At 31.0% G+C, this 27,684-nt stretch overlaps 3 protein-coding genes across 3 annotated transcripts; 2 read left to right on the forward strand and 1 right to left on the reverse strand.

The window, feature by feature from the left end:
• The first annotated feature begins 8,586 nt into the window (after positions 1–8,586).
• Positions 8,587–10,983, forward strand: LOC122596117 (transcription factor HHO6-like). Its single transcript, XM_043768638.1, has 5 exons — positions 8,587–8,873; positions 9,114–9,361; positions 9,492–9,876; positions 10,218–10,294; positions 10,418–10,983. The coding sequence occupies exons 1-5, from the start codon at positions 8,654–8,656 to the stop codon at positions 10,700–10,702; spliced, it is 1,215 nt and encodes a 404-aa protein (XP_043624573.1). The 5' UTR covers positions 8,587–8,653; the 3' UTR covers positions 10,703–10,983.
• Positions 10,984–19,639: 8,656 nt separating this feature from the next.
• Positions 19,640–22,110, forward strand: LOC122594857 (la-related protein 6C). Its single transcript, XM_043767160.1, is given in 10 exon segments — positions 19,640–20,018; positions 20,143–20,224; positions 20,339–20,433; positions 20,522–20,593; positions 20,659–20,738; positions 20,817–20,936; positions 20,938–21,034; positions 21,122–21,190; positions 21,277–21,405; positions 21,812–22,110. Coding segments are annotated over 10 exon segments (1,308 nt in total). The 5' UTR covers positions 19,640–19,667; the 3' UTR covers positions 22,025–22,110.
• Positions 22,111–22,174: 64 nt separating this feature from the next.
• LOC122594856 lies at positions 22,175–26,300 on the reverse strand. Its single transcript, XM_043767158.1, has 4 exons — positions 26,148–26,300; positions 24,365–24,784; positions 24,038–24,268; positions 22,175–22,506 (listed from the first exon to the last, which is right to left on the reverse strand). The coding sequence occupies exons 1-3, from the start codon at positions 26,223–26,225 to the stop codon at positions 24,065–24,067; spliced, it is 702 nt and encodes a 233-aa protein (XP_043623093.1). The 5' UTR covers positions 26,226–26,300; the 3' UTR covers positions 22,175–22,506; positions 24,038–24,064.
• Between the last annotated feature and the right edge of the window lie 1,384 nt (positions 26,301–27,684).

Below are 27,684 nucleotides of genomic sequence, written 5' to 3' on the forward strand. Positions count from 1 at the left end.
GTACGTCAACTTTTGTATATGCTTGATAACATGATCAACATGACAACATCAATGTGTTTAACCGAAGAGGAAAAATAATGTATGTAATTATAAATTCACATCAATACCATAGTAGTTATTAGTCGATATTATTTTGATTTTAGAAAAATAGCGTATGATCATGACTTGTTATTTATTTTATTTTAATTTTTTCAGTAATAATGTGACATTGACATGCGAATTTAACAGTTACCTTGGAACTCTTGGTTAATTAGGAGGTGAAACATGAGAGTTGATCCTGAACAAATGGTAGGTCTACCTTGTGATCCGGGTTATGTATATCTTAATTTATCAAACTTTATCTCTTATTTTAGTTTAGCCCATTATATTTTATTGGCAAAATGTTTGAACACATTATTTGACCTTTCTTCATATTCGGATCCTTTTTTATTTTATTCTTCATATTCGAATCTTATTTATAAGAGCCATTGGGGACTTCGGGTGTTAATTTAGTGGTCCGAGGGTTTTTCACAATGTGGTTTTTTTTTGAAGACTCTCATGTTCGAGTCGTGTTACATGCAAATAAATTAAATTAAATTATATATATACCTATAATACCCTTAATAACTTACAAAATAGATCTTCCAAACCTTAAATAAACATATTAATCCTTCTTACATCAATTAACTTTACATTCACCACCACTTGCATCAATTATATATATACATCGCCGTCCCTACCACAATCGTCGCTGCATCGCGCAGGTATACATTTAGTATAAATATGTATGTAAATAACGTATATGACTATCTTTATTTCATATACGACATCGGAAACCATATAACGGTTAAGCCTTATACGTACCCTAGACAATGAGATATTTGGAGGAAAAAACCCGAAAGTTTGTCATCCCTAAAGATCGAACTCAAGACATTGGGTAAAACCGGAAATACCCTTTGACCAGCTAAGCTAGACATCATTAGCTTTTTCAAATATCTAAAATAATCTTCTTGTATAATATACCATTTATCCCAAATCTCATAAGATACCTATTATAAATTTTCAATAGCAAACTCGATCTTATTCCTAAACAACAAACTATTCTCATATCTGGTTGCTGCCTCTATCACCACCGCCGCCACCACACTGTCGGTCGCCCGATTGTTGCCGATACCATCACTCCGTTTCATTGCGCGAGCGACTTGTTTATATAACTAAATGATCAAAACTTATTAAAAAAACTATAATAAAATTTCAAAAGTAATATAATAACTAAATTTATGAATCTTGTGTTATAGACTTATAGGTCAGTTAGCATAATTAAGGAATCATAAACTCGTGTCTAAATAATTTAGGTACCAACAAAGGAAAGTATAAACAAATTAACCAAGATGACGAGGATGAGGGGGATTACTTGGAAATAAGCAATGTTCTAAAAAAAACTTGGAAATAACTCAATAAGTACGAGATTCTCATACCCGACAAAAGCAACGGGTACGAGTTGCTTAAAATGAATCTAGAACGGGAACCCATTAATCTAACAGATTCTTTAAAATTACAGTAAATGATTTTTTATTTTATTTTTAAAAAACAGCTAAATGATCTTATTTTATTCTCTTGTAATGGAATCTAAAGGTTATCTCTCAATATATATTTTAATAAAAATAAAAACTAGAGGTGCCTCACAATGCAACGATAATAGCAAATGACTAGAGCCGTTTAAAAAAAATAAATTAAAAAAAATGGCAAACGACTGATGATGGCGACATTGGAGTAAGTGGGTAGATTATTGATGTAAAACAAATAATTGATTCAAAAGATTTAATATTTGTATTTTACGAGTTAATAGATAGATAGATATGCAACGATAATAGCAAACGACTAGAGCCGTTCAAAAAAAAATTAAAAAAAATGGCAAATGATTGATGATGGCGACATTGGAGTAAGTGGGTAGACTATTGATGTAAAACTAATAATTGATTCAAAAGATTAAATATTTGTATTTTATGAGTTAATAGATAGATATATAGATAAGTAAAATTTACATATTGATCATTATTTTGCATTATCCAAAAATTATGTCTTTTAACCGGATTCTTAAATTATTACGGAGTATTAATTAAGTATTATAGATAATTTTTTCCTTTAAAGAAATATAAAAAAAGAACAATAAGTACATTTCAAAAGCAAACACATAAGATTTACATGAAATTTTTTTATTTAAAACTTAAATCTACAACCTTTACATTGGATTAATTAACCATTTCAATATTAATATTCTCTATATTTCTTCCACTAATCTACTTGTTCTACTTTCTTTTAATCAAAGCGAAGGAACATGATCAACACTTGGGTTTCTTCCTGGTTTTATTACAATTTTATCAAGTTCATTATACACAATATCAATTTAAATAACTGTTTTTTGTTTAACGGTAAATTTTGTCTTATCAGTGTGTCTTAAATTTCAGAGTAAACCCATATAAGAAAATCTTTATCTTTTAAAATTTTTTTAGTTTGTTCGCATAAAAATTTAAACTCCTATAGCCCATAGCCATACACAAATTAATAAAAACTTTTTTATCATGCACAAAGATTCCAAATTTACCCTATCCAAAATTATTTGGGCACGTTCCTTGGTCATGAGTGTCCATCTTAGTGCACCATATCTAGGTGGTGTTTGTTAATGACTTAATAAAAAAAGTTATGACTTAATTAAAAATACATGATCCATTAAGTTATAAAAAGTGTTAGTTTTTATGACTTAATAAACAAAAAATAATTATGTTTACTTAATCCATATAAACATATTTTATCAATTTAGTTAATTTATCAATTCAGTCACTTGATAATTAAAAAAAAAAAAAAACCTTAATGTACCCCTTTCTTCAAACATTTGTCTCTATTCGTTTTCTTGTATATACCACTTTTATTTCCCACAGTTACTTATGTCAATGTTATGGCGAAAATAGCTATCAAGATCGAGTAGTGATTTGTTAATCGAAATTTAAAATTGGATGTTTGTTAGCCATTATAAAAAAAGCTACCGTGTTTTTTAATCACTTTGGAGGTTGCAGGGATAAAAATATGCGAACTAATAATGACTTTCATGATGAAGATTTGTTTCCCTTGGCTCTATAAATCGTTATCAAACAGGTGTAACATGACGAGTTTCGACAAATCAATATGAATGACAACTATCGGGGAATCAATGTTGACAACTGAACCCTCGACTTTGTTTCAAATTTGATACTTTATGCTAGTTTTTCTTTATATTTTGTTTCTTAATTAGTACTCTATCTTGGAGACCCCTGTGACGTAGCGTCACTTTTCTTGCTTATTAATTGGCTTGGAATTCGGCTAGTAAAGGTATGTTGTGGTGATATTTGCTACATGAAAACAAAATTTTACCAGCTATATCCGATTAATTGTTAAATAGAAATATAAAATTTGATGAAACCTTTTTTCGAACAATTGCAAGAAAACCTAATTAATGATCATGGATTAATAATGAACTAGGGAATTTCTAGTCCCGCGTATCAGTTGTCGTGTTGAATTAACAAACATTTTGTCATAAATAGGTTTATTTAAAAGTTTATCATATCAAATATATATTTATTTAAAGGCAAACACAATAGTTTCCACCTGCCCGTTGCGCAGTTTCAATTAGTTTGATTACTTTTTGTTATTAATGATTTATGTTTGTTAAAAACTTTGACATATAAAATATGAAAAATTATTTATCCTCCTATAAATTAGCCTAAAAATCCTTCTAATAACTTTAGATGATGACATGTGTATACCACTAATTCTCTTTTATAATCGCATCCCCTGATATTTTTTTACATGTCCTAATCTAAAAATTAAGAAGATTTGTAGGTTTTTATATTATGAGGATTAATTAATTCTAAAACAATACCACAAAAAAACTAATAAAAATTTTTAAGTATATTGTTTGGAAACCTGGAAACGATATGTTTTGTTATTGATGATGTGTCGCTATATATGTTTGTTAAAATCTTTGACATATGAAATAGATATTTATTCAAAGGCAATAAAAAAAATAGTTTTAAATAATATATTATTTGAAAACCCAAAAGACAATTTTTTTTAAAACCAAGAAGTAAACCAGGAATTTTACACCTGGAAGGGATCCAATGTGGTAAAATCTGAATATTGTTACAAAAAAAAAGAATAAATGTTTTCAATATAATTATTTGAAAACCCGAAGGGAAAAACATATAGAAAAAACCAAGAAGCAACTCGTACGAACAGGATGAAATTTGATAAAATCGATACAAGTTATAGCATGGACGAAAGGAGTTAATATTCACAATCTATTCTATTAGTATAGTATATAATGTGTGTTAATAATATGCTTTATTTATTAGTCTACTTTCTTAATTACAGTAAAAAAAAATGTTGTAGTTATTATTATTTTTTTTATTTCTATTTAAAGTTTGAACTTTACAATATGTCCTATTTTAAAGACATAATTACATATATGTCCAAAACATGCTTTAAAAACATTGTATTTATCCATTAAAAACTTGCACTTAAGGCATATATGTAATTATGTCTTTAAAATATGATATATATGAAATTTTCCCAAATATTAATGTGTATGTATGACTCGTATGAGTAATCGATAAAAAATTTCACAGAGATTTTCTATTTTAATTAAAAAAATATTCTATTTTAAAGAAGTTTTTTCAAGAAAAGTTTCAATAAAAATGTGTGTTATAGAATTAAGTGCTATGCAAGTGTTTAAACCAAAGAATTGTGAGGTGTCGTTTGTAAATAGTTCAATGTATGACTCGTATGAGTAACCGAGTAAAAGAAATAGGGGGTACTGTATATGCATGTAAATTATACAGTAATAATGTATTTAAACCAAAGAATTGTGAGGTGTCGTTTGTAAATAGTTCAAAATGAAAGGGATGGTGGAAATACTCTTCAACTTTAACGATAAAAAGCACTTTAGAATCTTATATTTGGTCCCTAGAAATTGACGGTATGACATTACATTCCTTAACATGGACATCAACATGTTGAAAGAAGATTCTTACACATCCGGATGAGAATTAGGTTCCATTCACTTGATTCATTTCTCTTTTTCGACTTTTTATAGTTACAATAACTTTAGTGTTTATGTTCTATTTAAGAATTCTCTCTTTTTTTTTTGCCAGGCTATGGTTGAGATCTATACGCAGGGTAAGATTTTTTTTTTCTAAACCCGTAAAGATTTAAAACAAAAAGAACTTTTTAAATTATAGGGTAAATTACAAAAATCATATCTGAGGTTTGTTTGAAACTACACTGATCATACCTACAATTTAAAAATTACGCGAGTCATATCACTTTTGTCAAAAACTTACACTAACCATACCTATCGTTGACGGTCGTCTATTTAACCGTTAAGTCAAGTCACGTGTCATGCATGTGTGATATCAAAACTGTAATTCCGTGCATACTTCAGGTACCATCCTTGTAATTCACTATAAAAATAATTATTAAGAATTTTAAAGTTTTATTTATACTTCATTTATTAAGTTGGGTAGATATGACATTTATTATGAAACAATAATTTTTATAATGAAAAGTATATTAAAAAAATAGTTGATACAATAATGCATTATTATTAAACATGTCATTATTATTTTGTTATATGTGTATAGTGAATATAACAAGAATGAGAACCATCAAAACCACTAAAATTTTCACTTTTATATTATTATTATTATTATTAATGTATGATTTATTCTTTTTAATAAAAACCTATTTAAAAAAATATAATTTTAAAAAGCAATATAATTTTTTCGTATGGTTTGCTGACATCCCCCTCAAATTAGAGGGGTAAAACAATATCGAATACTCATTACGGTTTTAGAATATATCTCAAAGTTAGCAATTTGTAGTATTTTGTGTTTAAAGTTCTAGGGTTAATCGTTAGTCTAATCTTAAAATTTCTAAGCCTAAACTTGTATCGTATGAATGACATGCTTTTATAATTTTTTTAATTTTTATTTTGAAATAGATTTTTTTTTAAATATATATATATATATATATATTTGTGTGTGTGTGAATTTGAATATAGAATATCTACTAACTTTAATAAATGAAATATAACTACAATTATCTTAATAATTTTTATTAGGGTGAATTACACAAATGATACCTGAAGTATACACGAAATTACGGTTTTGATACCTCACATGCACAACACGTGACTTGACTTAACGGCCAAATTGACGGTCGTCAGTGATAGATATGATCAGTGTAAGTTTTTGACAACGATGGGTATGGCTCGTGTAATTTTTAAATTGTAGGTATGATCAATGTAATTTTGAACAAACCTCATATATGATTTTTGTAATTTACCCTAAATTATATGTGAAATTGTGAATATATATTCTAAATTCTATACTTTTAATTCCTTTTTATTTAAAATACGAAGATTTATGACTTTTCACATAATTGGCGTAAAATATATGTAATCTAACACTTAAAAATTATATGTTGGCACCCTATATATATACACTTAAAATATATGTAATCGAAAAAATCATGTTTTTTGTTGGATGCATCATTTTGATGAATATGCATCCAAGATGGATGCACAAAACAAAAAACATGATTATTTCAATTTTGACGGATGAATGTGTTGTTAAACACTTAAATAAATATAATTAGTTATGCACTATGTTAGTTTTATGGACTTTTAATGCATCAAAATGATGTTTTTAAGTTGTTCTCACCGTTCTTATTTTAAAAGTGTTCTCACCGGAGTGTTACCCTATATATATATATATATATATATATATATAGGGGTGAGATATTTTGAGACCACCTCTTATTTTAGGACCAACTAGGACCATTGATTTTTGTACACCATCATCATCTATTACGATATACAAGACTTTTTTGTAAAAACACTAAGACTTTCCGGCGACGGGCCCACCAGAAAATCACGTGTAAGGATGTGTAACCTACACATGTGTAAGTTAACTTACACATGATTTTTCAGTGGGCCCGTCGCTGAAAAGTCTTAGTGTTTTTACAAAAAAGTCTTGTATATCGTAGTAAATGATGATGGTGGTGTGTAAGTTACGAAAATTAATGGTCCTTTTTTGGACTTTTTTTAGTTGGTTTCAAATTATCATTCCCATATATATATATATATATATAACATTATACCTTAGCTCATTGTTTTAACGTCACAATTAAAATTTTGACTTTCTTTTGACGATACTTAATAAGATGTAGATATGTATATTGGGTAAACTTTATATTAATTGTCCATACATAGTTTTACACTTTTACCGATAATCATATATTGTAACGTAGTAACAGTTATCTGCATAACTCATACGTTAACTTTTTCAATATTGTCACATACCAACATAAGATATGACAATCATTTGAGGTTTTGAGCTATATATACGGATGAGATATGTTAAATTAAAATAAACATAACCCAAAAGATAAAGTTAAATTACAAAATCAAAACAAAAACAATGCCTCCAGGACTAGAGTTTCTAGTTGCAGACCCACTTATTGCAGTTTCAGTCCCTTTACCTTACCACCTGTCCACCTCAGTGGTACAACTCGAAGAGACAGAAGATTAGAGAAGGACAAATAAGATGACACTCAATGCATTAAACATAATAAACCAAGTTGACCGGTATTGCATATTTAAAACATATTATTTAAGCTTTTGTTAATTTTTCATACATATTCTCATATTTCAACATTAAATATAACAATGATTGAAATAATAATTATCTATACTATTTATATAAACAAACCACCCCCATAAAATTTAACACTCTATTTTTAAAATCTCTAATTTACCCTTTTAATTAATCTATACTACCATCAAACACTTTATTCTTAAAATTCCAAAAATACCTTTTAAAAAAATCTTACGAGTGTCCCTTCCCTTTCCTAAAGTTGCTCACATAGTATACTAAAGAAACACACATGCGTTACCGAATTTAATAATCAATCAACATAAAAAACGCTCACTCTAAAACAACAATGACGTTTTGCACTTTCAGCCGGACTAAGAAACACTTGAGTTGAATCATATATTCATGTAATAACACGGTAGTACGGTACAACTACTTAACCATCATGTTTTTGTTAGTAGTTAAAAAATGAAAAGCAATATTTTTAGACTGTTAATGATAGAAAGATTTGGACAAATTATAGAAAGGAAAGAAAATAAAAGCTTAACTTTTTAATTTAAAGTATAATGAAAAGTAAAAGGAAAATCTTAAATTCAAAGGAGAAAAAAAATAATCAAATTGACTGGATGGAGAGGGAATAATGGATCTTTCTTTAGACAAATAAGCATAAAATTTGGAATTAATATAGGGGGTATAAAATGGCCCAATGGGCTAAACTTAGACAAATTACTTACGCGACGAACCGAAAGAGTGACACACACCATTAGACAGAATCTTGTGCGTCTCTATATCTAAAAAAATAAAAATTCATCTTCATTCTTCATCACTTAAGATTCCATTTTCTTTTCACAAAAAAAAATTATACGTATCATCACATCCCACCTATACATATAGATCCCTTATCACTCCCCCTTCTCTGTTTTCTCTCTTTGTATCCATTCTGAGTTTTTTCATATATTATAATTATTTATATATAATATAAAAAAATGGGTAGCTTAAATTTATCACCTGAATTAAGTTTGGATTTCAAACCCACTTTTATCCCAAAAACAATCAGCCAATTTCTTGCACAGTTAACCAAAATCGGTAGCCTTTCTGACAAGGTTTTCAAAGTTGATGATTTTATTTCAAGATTAGAAACCGAAATGCGCAAAATCGATGCTTTTAAACGGGAACTCCCTCTTTGCATGCTTCTTATTAATGATGGTTTGTTTTTTTTTTATCCTTTTTTTTTTCAAATGGGTTGTATCAAAATTGTGTCTTTTGATATGGGTATTTGTTGGTTTTGAAAATGAGTGATTGAGTGTGTAGAACAGAGTGTGAAATTTGACCTTTTTTTTATATTTATATATATGTATACCAAGTGTTTGATCAAATGGATAAGTGAAGTGAATTTGGTTTTGAATTTGATTATGAGTGTTTTAATGGGTTGTTTTTTATTTTCAGCAATTGTTGCATTGAAAGAGGAATTAATGGTATTGAAAAGATCATCAAAAAGTGAACCAGTACTTGAAGAATTTATACCATTGAAAAGGACTTGTGATGAAGAAGTTGAAATTAGTAGTCAGAAAGAAAAAAGTGGTGTTGGAGATAAGAAAAATTGGCTAAGTTCCACTCAGCTTTGGAATACAAATGACACAAATCGAATTGAAAATGGGATCAAAATGAATTCAGCTGAGCAAGTGACCAAAAAGGTAAAATTAAAGAAAAAAGTTAATGTTTTAATGATAGTGTTGATATTGTCCTATTAATTGTTTTAGACTTTTAGAATAGGAGAATTGTGTATGTATGAATTTAGTACTTATATGTTTGATGTTGTAACAGAGAGTTGAGGAAAATGATGATTCATATAATAAACTGCTTACAAACCCTGTAAGAGCATTTATCCCATTTAAGGGATGTTTTGAGTTCCCATTGAGGGGTGCAAGTAAAGAGGTAGTAGAAAGGGAGGAATTACAGATTCCTGCCCTTTCTCTTAATGCTCCTGGAATCAAGAATTGCTTTACCGGAAATATTTTACTCGCCAAAACTAGTGATTCTAGCAAGTTGATTCCTTGTGCTGCAACAAATGGTCTATCAAATGTACAAACCAGTGCACCTCAGAGTCAGCCACCACACCAACAGGCATCTAGAAAGCAAAGAAGGTGTTGGTCTACTGAGTTGCATAGACGATTTGTTAATGCCCTGCAACAACTTGGTGGTTCACAAGGTTAGTTTAGACTTAGATGCCTTTTTTCGTACTTGCCATCCTAAATTTAATTGAATTTTTGCTTAGAGTTATGCTAATAAGATAATTAGATTGGTTATAACATGTGTTCATGATTCTATATATATTTGTATATTTCAAGGTTTGATTATGTTTAAGTTTATGAAGTTATATGAAAATAATTGATATGTTCAAGTCAATTGATCTTTGAAATTAACAACCAACAAAGTAGAAGTTGTATGTTTGTTTCAAGATTCATTTTTTTTGTGTGTTTAATGAGTTATTCTAAAACTCATGGTCATTGAAGTTTATGCTAAATCAAAATGTCTTTGAATCTTTTGCAGCCGCAACCCCTAAGCAGATAAGAGAGCTTATGCAAGTCGATGGTCTTACAAATGACGAAGTGAAAAGCCATCTGCAAGTGAGTTCTTATGTTTTAGCTCACAAAACATCTTAACTATTTCAACATGTCTTCATTTTAATTGCCAAAATTGAGGATAATATCATCAATTCTAAAAGTATGTTACTTCTTTCTGAATTGTAGAAATACAGGCTTCATACACGAAGACTTCCATCTAACAACTCATCTGCAAATCAATCTAGTGTGGTTTTGGGAGGAGGGTTGTGGATGTCTCCACAAGACCAATACGTTGAATCCTCAAAGCATGGACTTTCTCAGTCTGGTTCTCCTGATGGCCCGCTCCTTATTGGCACCGCCGGTGGAACCTCCACTACTGGCGGAGAGAGCATGGATGATGGAGAAGATACCAAGTCCGAAAACTACTGTTGGAAAGGACCTATGCACACATCGGGCAACGATGATGTATAAATCTTATTTGTTCACAAATAATCGGTAAAATGCAGCGGTTTAAGTTATATAGTTGAGGTTATATATATAAAAAAATATATCTAAAAATAACATATACATTTAAAAATGATGAAATTTTGCAGGATTAGTTTTGTTTATTTGATTTACATATATTAAATCTTTTACAGATTTGAGTTGTTTCCATATTCTTGGATTCTTTGTCCAATTAGTTTCATGTGAAGCACATCTGTATTTTGTGATGAGAAACATGATCATTGAAGTATGCAGAGTATTTTATAACATATTATTATTATTATTCCCCTTGATATATAGCATCTTCAAGAAAAATGTTGAATCTTTTTGTCTTTTGGATTTACTTTATCTACCAAATTCCTTTCTTTTTGATTAATAAAACTTCAACAGTTCCAACTAAATGCAAAAATGCCAATCGGTTATTATTTGGTGCAATGATTATGATATTTTTTCTAAAAGTTGTGGGTTCTTTTAATATAGTAGTTAATTATTATGAGATGAATACATATTATGGTTCCTTTCATTGATAAGTCAAGGGTGATTTTTTTTAAATTTTTTTTTAAGTTCGATTCAGACGTGTTAGAATTAATTTTAACCAGCGATTTGTTGGATCTTAACCTCATCCTCATAGAAAATAACTTGAGATGAGAAACCCAAGACTCGAATCCGAGATCTTAAGAAAAATTCATCTTCGAGGCCCACATAATATATTTAGAAAATACCTCTGACCAATCTATTTTTAAAAGAAGTTGGTTAAGGGTGATTTTATTGATGCATATGAACTCTTGAGAGTATTTTGCTCTTCTCCATGGGATGCAAAAGGGACATATGGTTGTTAATATATACATGATTCATATAACTAAAATACAATGAATGTCTATTTATAAGATTCCTTGTGCCAAACACAAACAACAATACAAACCTATTTATTGTTTTGTTAAAATCTGCATAATTTGAAAACCATACAATTTGCTGTACTTTTCAAGATGCCTTTTTATCTTATCACTACGAACAATTATTATTAAGTAGGAATCTCAAACCACCACCTTATATAGTATTACCTCGTTCAAAGTAAGATATTCAATTAAATTTTCCTTTTTTTTTTTCTAATAGAAAAAGAATCGGCAAAAGTTACTTATTTAAAAATCAATATAACAACAAAATAAAATAAATATTCTTTATGAACCAAAATGGGTTATTTTTATATCTTATGCCTTGTAAAAAAACCAATGCCCTACCTTTTGTATATTTTATTTCGGTCGTCCCTAAAGTATGTGACAGTCTTTTGTTGTTTTCTTTGAAAAGTTGTTCATTTTTCGTCCACAGCTAATTTCAATATGGAGACAAAATTATAATTTCAATAAAGAGACAACTTTGTTATCTTAGTTAGATCGTAATTAGTATAACTTGTCATGAGATTTTATAAGTATTTTATTATTTTTTCAAGAGAAAAAGGGGTAGTGGACATAGTGGTAACTAATAAACAAGTGGATAAAGTTGTAATCACCTTAGCTCGAAGGAACAATTTATTTTTTCCTTTTTGAGATAAAATGTTTCACTATACATCATCAAGAATAAATATCTAAATACTGACAACCGTATGAATAATAAAATTTTTTTTCTAATGTCACTATATATTTTGTAATTTAATTTTTATCTTTATTTAGGTAATTCAGTTTTTTTTTATTATACTAAAGCACAGTTGCTCTAATAAATTATCGACCAATCACAGTTTTCAATTTTTTAAAGTTGACCATTGTTTTTAATTTTGACTTTAATTTACACTTTTTTGTTTTGCATCACAAATTTATACGTTTTACCCAATAATTTTAATATATTAAATAAATAATAATTTTTAATATATATCTAATAAAACAATAATTAATATTTATCCAATAAAATAATTTCTATATATATCCAATTGAATAATAACTAATATATATCCAATAATATGTTCTATCATATAAACATAAAATTAATTAATTAATTTGATGTAAATATATTAACATTTTAAGACTACTTCGATGAATATATTGAAAAAATATTTTAATATAAAACTCAAAGTGTTGATATATCGATCAATTTTTATTCAAAATAGTATATTACGTTCTAAATTATAATAAAAACATCTAATATTGATAACATCGTAAGCCCCATGTATTAGACACGAGCCTAAAACAGTTGAACTAATGACTTATTGACCAATCACATCGCTCAATTTCGTCAAATTGATTCTCGCTTATATCATCATAATCCTAATAATCATTATTAATTTTTGTAGCAAAAGTCTCACTAATTTACACTTTTTTGTTTTCCACAATAATTTATATTTTTTAGCCCTAAATACTTAATTTATACTTTTTATAATATAATTTTTACTTTTTATAATATTTAGTCCCATCAACTTGAGAATATTTTTTATAATATTTCATCATTTAATTAGTTTGTTTATTGACCAACCACAACTCTCGATTTTTCTCTAATTTTTTACAAGTATGTTTAATATCACTTTATGAGTATAACTGGTTTAAAAAAAATTATAATATAGAAAATATTGTAACATTTGCCTTGTGGAATGACTATGACAAACAAATCCATCAATATGTCTCATGTAATTATTGTATTACAACTTGCAAAGTATAACACTTAGAATCATATATATCTTCAAAATTGTAAACTTTTATAACTTCAATTGTTAAATGTATGAAGATCTGATATTAATAATATTGTAAGTCTCGTGTCCAGTGTTAGACACGAGTCTAAAATCTAGTACATTGCTAAATAACTCATATAAATTCTATGCAAAAGTTATAATTTATAAAGTATATATATATTTGTTGAAGATAAGTTTTTAAGAGATAAACATAACATCAACATCACACAAACAGTCACCCCGAGAAATCTCATATGTAGTATTAAATTGTTCACGATATCTATAAATAATTTTTAAGGAATGAATATTTAATTGTTCACGTTATCTATATAATAATATTTAAATAAACCGAAAATAAAAGTTTTTTTTTTTTTTTTAATACTTTTCAAACACATGTTAATATGTGTTTAACCAAACTAGCCTTGTACCCGCACGATTTAGTGGGAAATAGGAAAAAAACGCTGATTAAGTAGTTGTACCGTGTTATTACATGAATGTATGATTTAACTCAAGTGTTTTTTACCACCGTTATTATTTTAGAGTGAGCGTTTTTTATGTTGATTGATTATTAAATTCGGTAACGCATGTGTGTTTTTTTGGTAAATTATGTGAGCAACTTAAGGGAAGGGACACGCGTAAGGTTTTTGTAAGGGTATTTTTGGAATTCCAGAAACTTAGTGTTTTATGGTAATATAGATTAAAAGGGTAAATTGAAGATTTTAAAGGTAGAGTGTTAAATTTTAGGAAGGGTAGTTTGTTTATATAGATAGTATAGAAATGTAAATTTATGTATTAAAGATAATTTTTAGTTGAATTAATGTATATTAAATAGATTAAAATTAAAAAAAAAACAATGTGTTCATAATTAGTTGTACAATAACATTTGAGGACATAAATTAATAAAAAAAACTGAATATAAAATAGTTAAAGTATATGTAAAATAAGGAAAACCTTATCCTTATGTCCTAATCGCGGAATCTATGCCTTAAAAATGTATAAGAAAATATTGTTCAAAGATTTGATGAATGCAAGAATCTTTGAGTTAGTTTAATTCAACGAAATAGATAATAATATATTTGCTATCAAAGACTTGTATGTTTTATTTGGTTTACCAATATTCCTCCTATATATTAAAGTTGGTCAAAATAGATAAAACGCCTAAGTTTTTTTTTTATAATTGTTTTAACAATATTATATCTACTTCGATCGAAAGTTTATTAGTTTATAATATCATATGCTTAAACTATATTTAATGTACCCTAATAATTACAGTACATATTAAAAAAGGGAAATGCTAACACTAAAATAAGCAGAATGATAAACATAGTCTTGTCACTACCGAGTATACATTAAGTGATCGACCCTCAATATTTCAATGGATTTGCTCACATTTTTTCAAATATATATATGCCTATGGATTTTCCAGTAATGCGCAAAGTTTATGATTTCCTTATGAGAGCAAATGTTATCTTCAGGGAAAAGAAAACATGAAGTGAGATTAAGCTTGGGTTCCTGCTCTGTAATTATATCCTTAACTTTGTATATACTCTTCTGGGCCCTTAACGTTGGGCCAGTTTACAAGTCTTGTGTTGAGCGCATCTTGTGAGGCCTGTTGAGGATTCATGATATCATAAAATTCCCAAAAAACCAAAACAAGAATTATGATGAGAATTAATTAAGGCTGGGTTGGTAATTTGAACATCTAATTAATTAAACAAAAGATGGTTGTTTAAGCATAAATTTACACTGGGTCGATGGGAGTGTTATTATATCTTAAATTCGAAGGGTTTAATCTTGTTTAGAACGTATTGAGATTTTACGAGGCTTGCTAGCGGTTCCCAGTTGGTACGAAAGTATGATCAACTCTCATGCTACCAAGTGTAATGAATATATGATCTGTTGTTTTGGGGCATTTCTCTTGGCCTTCTACAAAGCCAAAGGCCTGCTATTTATAGGCATCAAGTGAAGGGACTGTCCTTGGTGTCTGACGCCTGTTTGGCAGGGAGCCGTTGTTCGGTGCGTCGTGTTGTGTAACAAACTTTGTCTCTTTAGCTCAGGTACCCTCGTACTGGCCTGCATTGTACGAGCGTGGACTGTCCTTCATTGTCTCGTAGTGTAGTTGGTTCCGGATCGTTCGGTAATCCGGAGCCTAAACACTTCCGTAAGACTTGCCGGAGAGGGTACGTCATCAATGGTAGCAGCTATCAAACTTATCCCCGATAACAACCATCCAAACAAACTGAAGTTGCTGATCGATCGACCACCTGATGAATTGGCAAAGCTTTAATCATTTGTTTGCTAGTAGTCTATATATTACAGTATAAGTTATTAGTTACTTAGTTAGAGATGAAAGATGTAAACCACTTCCATTTGTTTGCTAGTAGTGTATAGATATTATAATGATGTGAGCTTTAATCATAAAGGGAAAATTCTCCTAATTCTCTCTCAAAGTTCATTATAATTAAAGTGACCAAAGTTTCAGAATTACTGATATCCCATATCTGACCTTTAAAAAAAAAAGGTCACGAGGAATCAACTAAAAGGCCAGAGTGCACTCATTCAGTCAAGAACAGAGAACTTTTTCACTCTTTATAGTGCATCTATAACCAAATAATGTTGTGAAACCACAAATCAAGTACAAGTCTCTCAAAATTTGATAAGGCCGGCTTGAATGAAATGAAGTTATGAACTATACGTCAGTGTACCAACTAAGATATACTTACAAATGCTGTATACTTGAAGCACTTTTCATGAAAGGCTTGACATAACCAGATATCATCCTCAAAGTCATACATATCAAACATCAGACCTCTCAAGACTCGGATCCTTTCTAAAAAACAATTCTTCTAAACACATATTTATACAAGAGACAAACTGCCAGTTGACCCTTTTAGACTTCCAACTCCTCACATTGTCAATACCAGCCCTCCAATTACTTATTTTCTTAATAAGTGCAGTTCCAGTCCTTCTTGAATAGAAAACATCATAATCTGCACATCTAATCACACTTGTTAGTAGAGGTGGCAAAATGTACGGGTTGGAACGGGTTGAGCACAAGTCAAAACACGTTTGGGTCAATATGGGTAATTTTAAACGGACCCGGGTCAAAACGGGCAAATGTTTTGTAATGTTACTCCAAAAGTGTAGTTATAGATAACAATTGATGAATTCAAATCAAGAAGAAAACAATATTCAAATAAATCAAATATATCAATATATAATTAACTGTCGTCATGGTGTTTTTTTTATAGTATTACTCGTATATCTTTATCTTTATTCTAAAATTTAAAATCTAATTCAAATTTTTATAAGAAAAGAAAAATACGTTGCCATGATGATAACATTAACATACAAATGGTATACTTTGCGACTTAAAAAAATGATGATATACGTTGCCATGATGATTTTACTCTGCCACTTAAGAAAAAAAAAACATTGCTATAATAACTATTATAATAATTAATAAATAGATTTAAAGATAAAATCTTTAGTTATAAAAAATTGATAAATGATGATAAGCACTGGCCTCAAGAGGGCCAGGCTACAGAACAACTCACTCAATTCACTATCACCGCTTAATTTAACATTCACCCAATTACAACCCAATTTGACCTGTTATTGTTGCTTTTGATTTTCTTTTCAATCCATTATGACCTGCATAGTATACATATGAAACCCAATGTCACCTAAATAATTTAATTCACTGCCAAATATGATCTAATTGTAAGTGTGTGGGCAACAATTGCTGGCTATACTTGTTAGACAAATTGAGATAAACTTGTCTCAAGATTGTCATACCTTAATATAACTTTAACGTTCCCCTCAATCTTGATACGTAAACTTTTCCCCCTCAAATTTTACTTTTGAATAGATCAATCAATCTAAGTTTCTCACAAAACATGTTATGTTGAAAAGTGTTAAGTCCTTTTAGTAAAAATATCAAAAATAAGTTTATTAGTTTTAATAACACAACTAACAATCTTATCTCTAACAAAGTTATAAAGTGTAAATCAATCTCAAAGATGTTTTGTTCTTTCATGATAGACGGGATTAGGAGCTATTTGTATCTGTTACAATACACATTCACAGGCAAACAATACTTGACTTTCAAATCATCATACAACTTACTATTTACATAATTTCACTAGTTATAAAAGCCATAACTTTGTATTCAGACTTTGCATAGGATTTGGATACAGTTAATTGCTTTTTACTTTTCCAAGAAATCAGACTGTACCAGGATAAACATAGTGCAGGCTTAAGCTGTTGGAATAAACATGATTCGATTCGAGTGACAAAACATCCCCAATCGTCCTGTGGAACCTGTAAGAGCATAAAGCACAATAGCTATTGATTTCGGGTTCCCATAACAAGGTGATTGAGTAATAATGGGATGATAAATTCGGCTGGAACATGATGCATGAATTTAGAGAGGAGAGACACACGAAAATTAGGGTATTATGTGTGTAGGGATTAACCTTAACTTAGGGTTAATTACCTACCCTCTATTTATAATGAGAATACTTACACATTCAACCCTTCTGGTGTTTAATGTGTATACCATTAGGTCATTATAAATCATTTACGCTATGTTCTTGAGTTTATTTTGTGAAGGAAAGGAAAAGAACTTAAAGGATGTTATAAGTTTTTGGGTTCTTGAGTTTTTTTAAAGGAAGGAATTGGAGTGAAATGAAATGAAATGGATGGAAGATTTTAATAAATTTAGTTTAAAATCAATCATCTCACTTTTGGGGTGATTTGGAAGGAAGGAAGTGGTGCCTTTTCATTTCTAATCACTTATCTTTCTTTCTTTTCTTTTCTTCTATATTCAAACTCAAGAACACAGTGTTAAAGTAACAGATAAAGGCTCTTCGAATTTCTCTAGGAGAGTAATGAAACTTTGATTTTGAAGAAAAGTGATGATGGTAGGGACGGTTCTTTTCAAGGGCAAAAAAATAATGTAGTTAACCTTTAAGAAAAAAGTCGGTGTAGTCATAGGCTATATGTCTAATGTAGTAAAAATTTGGAGGCCTTTGTAACTAGTAGGCCTCGTGCCTAACCTCAGGTAACTATTAGGCCGGCTTTGGATAAACACAATAACCAATTATAGATCTTTTGAATGAGAAACGTTTTCCCCAATCTGTATCCACATAGGCATAAAGATTTAGGGTTTTGCATTTATCAATATGCACACCTTTTTCTGAAGATAATTTAAGATATCTCAAAACATGAAAAGCAAGTAGGTGTGATTGAAGAGATGCATGCATATATTGACTCAAACAATCCACGATAAAAAGAAGGGTTAAGTACGAACTATACACAAATGTGTATGTTGTGTAATGAACTACTCGAATGTGTATAGTTCATTACATTTCCAGGTACTTATCCTTTTAAAGAAATATCTGGTTTAGTCATAGTAAAATAAATTAGCCACACCTATTAGCTTTTGATATTTAGCAACACCACCAATAAATTATCACTTTTGCTTTCAACACAATTAATTTCGGGTATTTATACCCGGTTTGGCCCGACCCTGTTTTTCCGGGTCTTGCTCTTTGTACCCTTAACTTTGTATATACTATTCCGGGCCTTTAACTTTGGGCCAGTTTACAAGTTTTGTGTTAAGCGCATCCAAGACACTAGAAGTTGGATTCATATCTGAGTAACCCTTAAAACGGACAATTGGTTATCGTTTGGGATGTTGGATGGATGATAAGTTTTGAATTTCCGCGTTCATGTTATCCGGAAATAATGAGTGTGTCACTCTCAAAATATTTACCTGAGAATGTTTTGAACTTGAGATTTCTTGGTAGCATGTACATTGTACTCATACTTTGTAATTCCTAAGATATATTTTAACCAAATTGCATATTACCAACTATTAAAACAATTCTATATACCAGTGTAAAAGGTTACATTTGTTGAAATTACATATACTTGGAAATCCATGTAAAGTAGTTAAGATACTAATTACTCAAAGAAATGTGATGGTAGATCTTTTACAAACATTCTTTTCATGCATAACAGATTCTGTCTTTCGGCACCAAATGTGGATCAAATGTCACATTTACCGTTACCAACTTTAGTAATTCATGCCCACTTCTTCGCTCCTACACAACTTCACCTCAACATCAAACCAAAAAACTCAAAAGAAATAGAATAACACTTCTTGTTTTCCAACAAGAAGAAAAGAATAATAATAAAAATCCATCTTTTTGGAATGGGAAGTGATTGTTTAGATTAAATCCACTTTTAGAAAACAAAAAAAAAAAATCAATAAGAGGGAAAAAATAAACTATAATGGCACAGGCACGCCCTGAAGAAAAATTACAGGAAAAACTCGAGACAACGAGAAGGGAAGAAAAGAGGGAAGTTTCGAGCCCAGCTTCTTTTAAATTCAATGCACAGGCACCCGAATTTGTGCCAAGTTCACGTACACAATCTCCAGTTTCGGGTTACTTTTATCCGTATTTCAATTATGTGGGAATGGGTGGGAGTGATGGAAGTGGACCGGGTGATTGGATTTACGCGAGTGCAAGTGATCAAGATCAGCAAATGCACATTTTTACAAGCCCGAATGTTCTGGTCACCAACTACGCCAAGAATGTGAATGTCCTCACTGAAGATCTTCAACAAAAAATCATCAAACAGGTCCCTTTGATAGTTTTGGTTTGAGTGAGTTTAATGTGATTGTTTTGTTCATATACGGAGTAATACTTTTTTTTAAGTGATGGAAAAAGTGTTATGTAGTTTTTGTTCATGATTAATGTAACAGGTGGAATATCAGTTTAGTGGCCTGAGCCTGCTTGCAAATGAGACCTTAGTGAAACACATTAGTAAGGAGCCAGAAGGCTATGGTGAGTGAGATCACATTATACAAATATAATTTACATCATTTTATGTTATTATTATTGTTATTATTTTTTATCATAAGATGAAGCAGTTTCGTTAAGAATATTGTATTTTTACAGTTCCGATATCTGTTATTGCATCTATGAAGAAAATCAAATCCTGCATCAATAATAACCATTTACTCGCTCAAGCTCTCCGTTCCTCTTCAAAGTTGGTTCGTCTTTTTTGAACTGCATGTTTTCGAGGACTGGTTTTATGGTTCCTCAAGCCAATAATGTATACTCCGATCGTTTTGTATGTAGGTTGTAAGCAGCGATGGGAAAAAAGTTAGGCGTAAATACCCATTTACAGAGAAAGATAAAGAAGAATTGCAGGTTAGTTGATCTTGTTTACCTCTTGAGTATTAACTACAATTTGATTCAATTTAATTGCTGTGAAGTCACGTACCGTTGTTGCTGAGAATCTTCCCGAAGATCATTCCCATCAAAATCTTGAGAAAATTTTTAACGTGGTTGGAAGGTAAAAATTCATGCTTTGAAATATCTTAGACTTATGAATTAATTCAAGCAGTGGTTGATTCCCAAAAATGGTAAACAGTGTTAAAGCCATCCGTATCTGTCATCCCCCGGAGCCCAGTTCATCTCATTCGAAGGGGGATTATGTTTTCAGTAATAAGGTATAACAAACTCACTCTTTAGTTCTTCGGTTCATTATCTCAATCATGTTTATTAATATTATCTTTATGGTTTTTTGGTTTTATTTTGAAGCTGCATGCTCTTGTGGAGTATGAAACTACTGAAATAGCAGAGAAAGCAGTATGTTTTTGTTATTTAATTCTAGAAACTGAAGTTTTGCTAATGTAACTACCTCTCCCATTTCTTGATAACAAATTTTGCACTCAGGTTGACAAATTAAATGATGAAAGAAACTGGAGAAAAGGATTTCGTGTTAGGTTGCTGCTTCGACGTTCAGTATGTGATCACCAATGTTTATTTTCTTATTAATTAGAAAAAATAACTAATAACGATTATGCACCATGTACAATTCAAAAATCCAGCCAAAGTCAATTCTGAAGACCAGAAAATCGGATTTTGATGGTCTTCTTGATGACGATGATGACTTTGACTTGTCCGAAGAGTCTTCTCAGCCTAATAGTGCAACTTCAGATCCAGGTCTTGAGAATAATGTAAGTACATACTATCCTACATCTCACCATGCCTAAGTTTTTATTGTCTTTGTGTGTGATAAGTTTTGAATTTTGTCATTTTGTGAGCAATCTCAGACATACATGAACCAACACCCTTAAGCAAGTAATATGTTAGTCCTATTAAATCATCTTGACTTTATCAATCCATGAGCAATCTCAAACACAAAGCTGATCCTACTTTTAAGTTTTAACACCACAAGCCTAAGGCAATAGGTAGCCTAAAAAGTAATGGCCCACAACCCCACATTGAAGGTTTATAATGCAATGTCATCAACGACTTGATGTGGGACTAGTAGTTGTTTTTTAAAATTTTTTTTATAATTATGTGGGACAAGCTGTTACACTATCTTGAACTTTGCTATTGATCTTGCAACATTTCTGGCAGGGTGGGGAGAGTTCAAATAAGGGATGGGCTAGAGGACGTGGGAAATCTAAGTCACGAACCCCGACTCACAGCAACCGTGGACTACTAGTGCAGTCTCCACAATCGAGTGAAGCATCCCCAACAAAACAGAGTCCTAAAGGACCAAGAATGCCAGATGGAACCAGGGGTTTTACAATGGGAAGAGGGAAGCCTATTTTAAGCGGCATACCATAAGGTTCTCAAACTATGTGAATTCAAGTAATATTATATAACTAGCAGCTAGTTCATCAAACAAATATCCATGAGTGTTCAATTTCGTTTGTGTTTTGTAATAATTGACACGTTAAAGGTTTGTTTGCCTAACATCATTCTTAAACTGTGTAGTAAATGAATAATATTTTTTCGATAATTTCTCATCTTGTAAATCTAACAAAAAGGTGTCTTTACAAAAGATCCTGCCGCAGATCACATACATAACAAAGGCACACGTAATCGCCAACTGTTTAAGAAATCATATACCTGATAACAATGTATGCTGCTACCCTACACTACCCTACCAATGTAACAAAAATGTGATGGTACCGGTAGGTATGTTTCATCTGACCCAGTTAGCCAGTACATTTTTTCAGCGTTGAAGATTTGGAGGCCAAAACTGCGAGTTAGTTCTATTGTTGAAGTGCCCAGCTGATGGAAAATGATTCAGATGATAAGACGATCTGTACCAGTGAAACAGCTCGATCATTAATAACTATCAAAGGTAAGGAATTTATGTTGCTGGAAAACAAAAACAGATAATCACTGAATATACACTCAAAAACAAAATAAAAATAATCAAAGAATCCCAGAAAAGCCATATATATTTAATTATCACAGCCGATGGATTCTAGTTTTAAATAATCAAGATATAGACAAAGCACAAAAAGAAATGCAGACGATTGAAAGACAGACAATTTCCAATTAGATACATGTCCTAAACTTTCATAATTATTTATAGCATTTTTTCTAAGTATTTACTATTTAAACACTTTTTTCACAAAAAATAATGAAGATAAACAAATTTCAGAGTAATATTTAACCTGGATACCCAGCAACATCTATACAAGCATCAGTGCAGGTAATGGCAAGTTCCACGTTTACCTAGTTCCTTAAGCCAGGACCTGAACTCCATGTTGCTTATCATGATCGGGCCTTGACTTTTTGACAAGGCCCTTTGGCTGTGAGGTGTAATACGATCACTAGGTTGAACCAGTTCAAGTTTTTCACTTTCATTTTGAAACACAAATTTCCCCTTGAATAAGATAAGTAGATAGTCATCTCATGTAAGAGTCGGCTTTGGGTCCACTTAAAATATATAATGGCAAATTCTTGTCTCCTCTCCTCCCCCCATTACCATATGCCTAATTTATGCCCTACATTGTTGTGCAAACAGCCTTTGCTGCCACAGCAACCAATAACATCTGGACTCTTGATGATACCTTATGATTAGGAGAAGAATAGCTTAGCAAAGGGTGATTATGATAAGAGTATACTAGCTTCTTGGTAGTTAATCATCATAAACTATTTCCCTACTCAAATAAAAGGTATATATGTTTAATATATAATGCCCTTTTTGATTAATTGTGTCATATATGCAATCCATAAACTAAGTACTAGCCTAATTTCACTCGGACCCTCACCTTTCAGTGCCTCTCGCCTAAGATGAAATGCAGAGGTGCTCGCCTCACTTTCACTTTCGCCTTTACTACCTTGATAAGCTTACAATCATAGAATCTATTATGATAATAAAGTTGTTGAGTATGGATATACTTTTCAGTTACAAGGAAATATGACGAGCATATCTCATAAATTACTTTTATTAGCATGTACATTGATCCTCACTTTTATTAGCATGCACATTGATCCTCTTCTACGACTGACTATTATAAAATATAAGACTGCTAACACGTGTTTACTTACACCAAGGCTATTCATTGCCATACAGTAGGACAAGGAATGCGTGTGGGATTGATGATGCAGATTCACGTTGTCTCAACAAGGGTCCAAGATTAGCTTGCTTTTCTAAATTCTAAGCATTCAAGATTTAAACAGCAACCATGTTCCATAATAACAAGAACTCAAGAGATAAAACTAAAGAAAATGGCACCAAATTTTCACCAGCTGATAGAAAGGTAGACAAGTTTCTATCGGATTATAAAACGTTCAATACATGAGTCTATTATATATATCTCCATGAATGTAAAAATATACCTGCTTTAAATAACCGACACCATAAGCTTACGCCTTATGTTCAACACCAGTGTGCAAATCCTTTCTAGGCCTCCTGTACCATAAGAACAGAAACCATAAAGTCCTAAATAACCCTCCATTCGCAAAGTGTGGAATGAAAATGCGTCCCCAATATGGATAATATGGGCCTGGCAATTTGATTAACGTGAAAAATAGCATATTGGCATACAAATGCCATGGAACTTTTGCATCCTGGGACATGAACAGATAAAACAAGGATCAGAACCATCTTGAAGAAAAGTGATAAATTGAAATCTATTAAGGAATATTCTTAAGCTTTTGACTCACCTTGAGATATGGAGATAATTTCAATGCTCTGGTCTTCAACACCTCAGCTACAGCAATACCAATAAGTATCGGAAGAGGAATTAAAACGAGCTTCCTTTCATGAGCACAATATGACATCTCGCTAACACAAGTAATTGCCATTACAGGTACATATAAGTATTGGGTGATGACCAATATAATGTCGATAATAAGTTGGGTAAAGTTCTCCAAGGCTCTGGTCCAGGGGAAGCTCTTGACTTCTTGGGGAGAACTATCCCACAAGTTTCTTGCCTTGTCTATTACAAGGTCCATATTTGACTTTCCACGTTCATCTGGTTGTGATGAATTCACGTTAATCGTACAAAAGATTCTTGAACAATTTTTTCCATAAGATAACCCGTTTGGTTTAGAACTTAACGCTTTAGATTGATGTGACGAAACCTGTGCCATAAAATGAGATTTGTTAGCAAATAACTCAAAGAACGAAAGAAATAATCATAAACTTTTTTAATGTGGCGAAAGGGACTTACTTATTGATTAAGTACAAAATTTGCAGGATTGGCAATTAAGTGATGAGCACAAAGATGATGTAGCTTACAATTGAACCAAAATCCTAAAATAATCTAGTTTGGCGTGTACCTATAATACTCAAATTTTCGAACATACAAGAAACATGGAACAAATGCTTACTTAGCACCCGAACCCAAACTTTCTGAATTGGACCCAAAATGCAATATTTAGAACATTAGCAGACAAAACTCACCGAATGTGACAAGGACTATATCAAAATGGATTTCAATAAAAGTAGGTCAACCCGTTGGACCTGAATTAGAGCATACACAAAATTACAAACCCATCTGATCGCCTATCTAAGGTAAAGTTTTAAATGTTGGCAGGATGGCCCTCCACTTTTGTGAGCATATACTTCCACTCTGCATGTTATTATCTTTTCCTTCAGATAGGAGTAAATGGCCAATCCTCTCAAAAGCACGTAATCACTTATTACATGGAGTAACCCATCTTTGCTACCTAAGTATGAAGGACAAGATGAAGATCATGACCGAGCTTTATGTCTTTGTTTGGATACGCAAAACCACATTTATGAAATGCTCAATAACATGTTTGAAACTTTCCTGAGGTCAGAAAACGGAAGAAAGACATATGCATCCCATCCAACAGAAAACACAACATTCGTCAACTGTTGATAAATGTTTGAAGATAGAACATGTGCCAGATGACTAACTTTCCTATATTTATGTCGAACCGTGTATGTGGTCCCGTAGCTAAGAAGAGACCATTCCTTATTTCTTTTACTGTCCCTAAATTCCGTTCATAAACTCTCCACACATATTATATAATTATGTACTTATCTCAGCATACCAGGTACACTTTAAACTTATTTGAGCTTAATGAAACTACAACACTTGATATAATGCATCTTAGAAGTTGGGCAAATACAACGCTTTTACAAATTGCGGAAATGTGACATTATAAAATGCGATTTCAAACTTGTTCGTATCGGATTGTATTAACTATTTGGCAATGGTGCAGGCTATATAAATGCCGAGACGATATGACCAATAGTTATACCTATACCTATAATAAATATAAAAATAATAATATAGAAATTTGGAACTTAGTAATACACTAATTAAAATCAATCTTTCAAGACCTAGAATTGCAAGTCAAAATTATACTACTTACAGAACTTAAGAAAGTAAAACCTCAGTAAAAAGTTAATTTTTAACAGAATATACATATGGGTAAATAATTGATTAAAAGCAAAAAAAGAAAAAGGAAGTACCTTGAAAGATGTTACAGAAGGAGAATTGAAGATGATACGAGATGAGAGTTGATTCAAGGAACAAACAACAGACGCCATGTTTTTTGTTTCAAGGGTTTTTGGTTCTGCTGCTACTTGGAAAGACAAAGAAGGATAAATGTGTAAATCTTTACTAATTTAGTCCTCAAGGTTTTGTTTTCTTCTGCTTTTTAATTTTAGGTCCTTGTTTAGGTTTCTTCAAATGTCTAGCTTTGTCTTGGTCTTAGAATCTTGATCATTTGTGTAAAATAGAAGGCTGCCTACGCGTTGCAGCAGTGATAGTTTATAACGTGTGAGATTTTGTAATGGTAATACAAGCCGTTTAAGTTACTTTCATGAGATGTGACGATGAGACATTTAACCGTGGTTATCATTCTAAATATAATTCGATGATTAGATGCAAAAAATAATAAGGTGTAAAAATTAATCATTTTAAATAAATTTGTTAGGGTTATTTAAGGGTAATTTGGAGATATTGAAAAAAATGTTGAATTTCATAAAATAGGAGGTCAATTTGTTTTATAAGGGACGTGCATAATACCTGCGCGTTGCAGCGGAATTTCATTTTAGGAGTGACAATTTGTTATAAAGGTAGATATAATAATTTAGTGTTATAGTGTGTGAAGGGACATTTTGGGAACTATAAATATGCTGAAAAAGAGGTTTTTAGGAGAAAAAAAAAACATATGTTTAATTCCTTAAAACACACCATAAATAAAATCTAAAATGCTTTATAATATGGTAAAGACTGGTCCACTTGCTAATCCAAAACTATAGAAGTTAAACTAAACTTTATGTAAATCTAGACTTTTCTAATTGAAAATAGCAAGCCACTCCACTACTGGTATAGATACCAGATAGAAGGTTGCTTATATGTTCATGCTCGAAAATATATCTTTTACCTCTCTGCCCTGTTTCCATTCTGATTGATTCGTTTCTTCCTTCGTGCAAGTCTTTGGTTCGCCCCTTGTTGTGTTGCATTTTCTGCTCTTTAGCGAATTGGATGATCGGACCGAGGGCTGCCCCCTCTTCCCCTCACTCTCCTTTCCCTAATATGAACCTTGAGTCATCAAAACCTTTCTGACTCGGCCTGTCCCGGTCGCCCTACGCAACTGGCGCTTCAAAAGGCGAAACTCTCATCGTAGTTTGGCGACCAAGTTAAAATTTATAATAAATACATTTATGTAAATCTTTACAATTTAATAACATTAATCATTAAGTACTTTTTTTGGTCATCTAAAATTCTAGAACATTATAAAATATAGAATTAATTACATAAATCGTCCTTGTCGTGGACTGTCATTTGCAGCTTTTGTCCCTAACTTTCAAAAATTACAGTTTTAGTCTAAAAAACTTTGCCTTATCAACACTTTTGGTCCTGAGTAATAACGTCCATTTAAAAACCCATCACGTGACAACCACGTGATGGGTATAATGGTCTTTTTTTTAAACAGGACCAAAAGTGTGAACTTTTCCTTACCATGGGACCAAAAGTGTAATTAAATCTAAAATCATCATC

The sequence above is a fragment of the Erigeron canadensis genome, chromosome 4, assembly GCF_010389155.1.
Source record: "Erigeron canadensis isolate Cc75 chromosome 4, C_canadensis_v1, whole genome shotgun sequence".
In the NCBI taxonomy this organism is placed as follows: domain Eukaryota; kingdom Viridiplantae; phylum Streptophyta; class Magnoliopsida; order Asterales; family Asteraceae; genus Erigeron; species Erigeron canadensis.

Coding starts and splice junctions, on each gene's coding strand:
- LOC122596117 (XM_043768638.1), top strand. CDS start 8,654: ATGGGTAGCTTAAATTTATCACCTGAATTAAGTTTGGATTTCAAACCC. Junction 9,362..9,491: donor CTGAGCAAGTGACCAAAAAG/GTAAAATTAAAG, acceptor ATGTTGTAACAG/AGAGTTGAGGAAAATGATGA. Junction 9,877..10,217: donor ACAACTTGGTGGTTCACAAG/GTTAGTTTAGAC, acceptor AATCTTTTGCAG/CCGCAACCCCTAAGCAGATA.
- LOC122594856 (XM_043767158.1), bottom strand. CDS start 26,225: ATGGCGTCTGTTGTTTGTTCCTTGAATCAACTCTCATCTCGTATCATC. Junction 24,785..26,147: donor CTTCTGTAACATCTTTCAAG/GTACTTCCTTTT, acceptor TTTATGGCACAG/GTTTCGTCACATCAATCTAA. Junction 24,269..24,364: donor AATTATCTCCATATCTCAAG/GTGAGTCAAAAG, acceptor TTCATGTCCCAG/GATGCAAAAGTTCCATGGCA.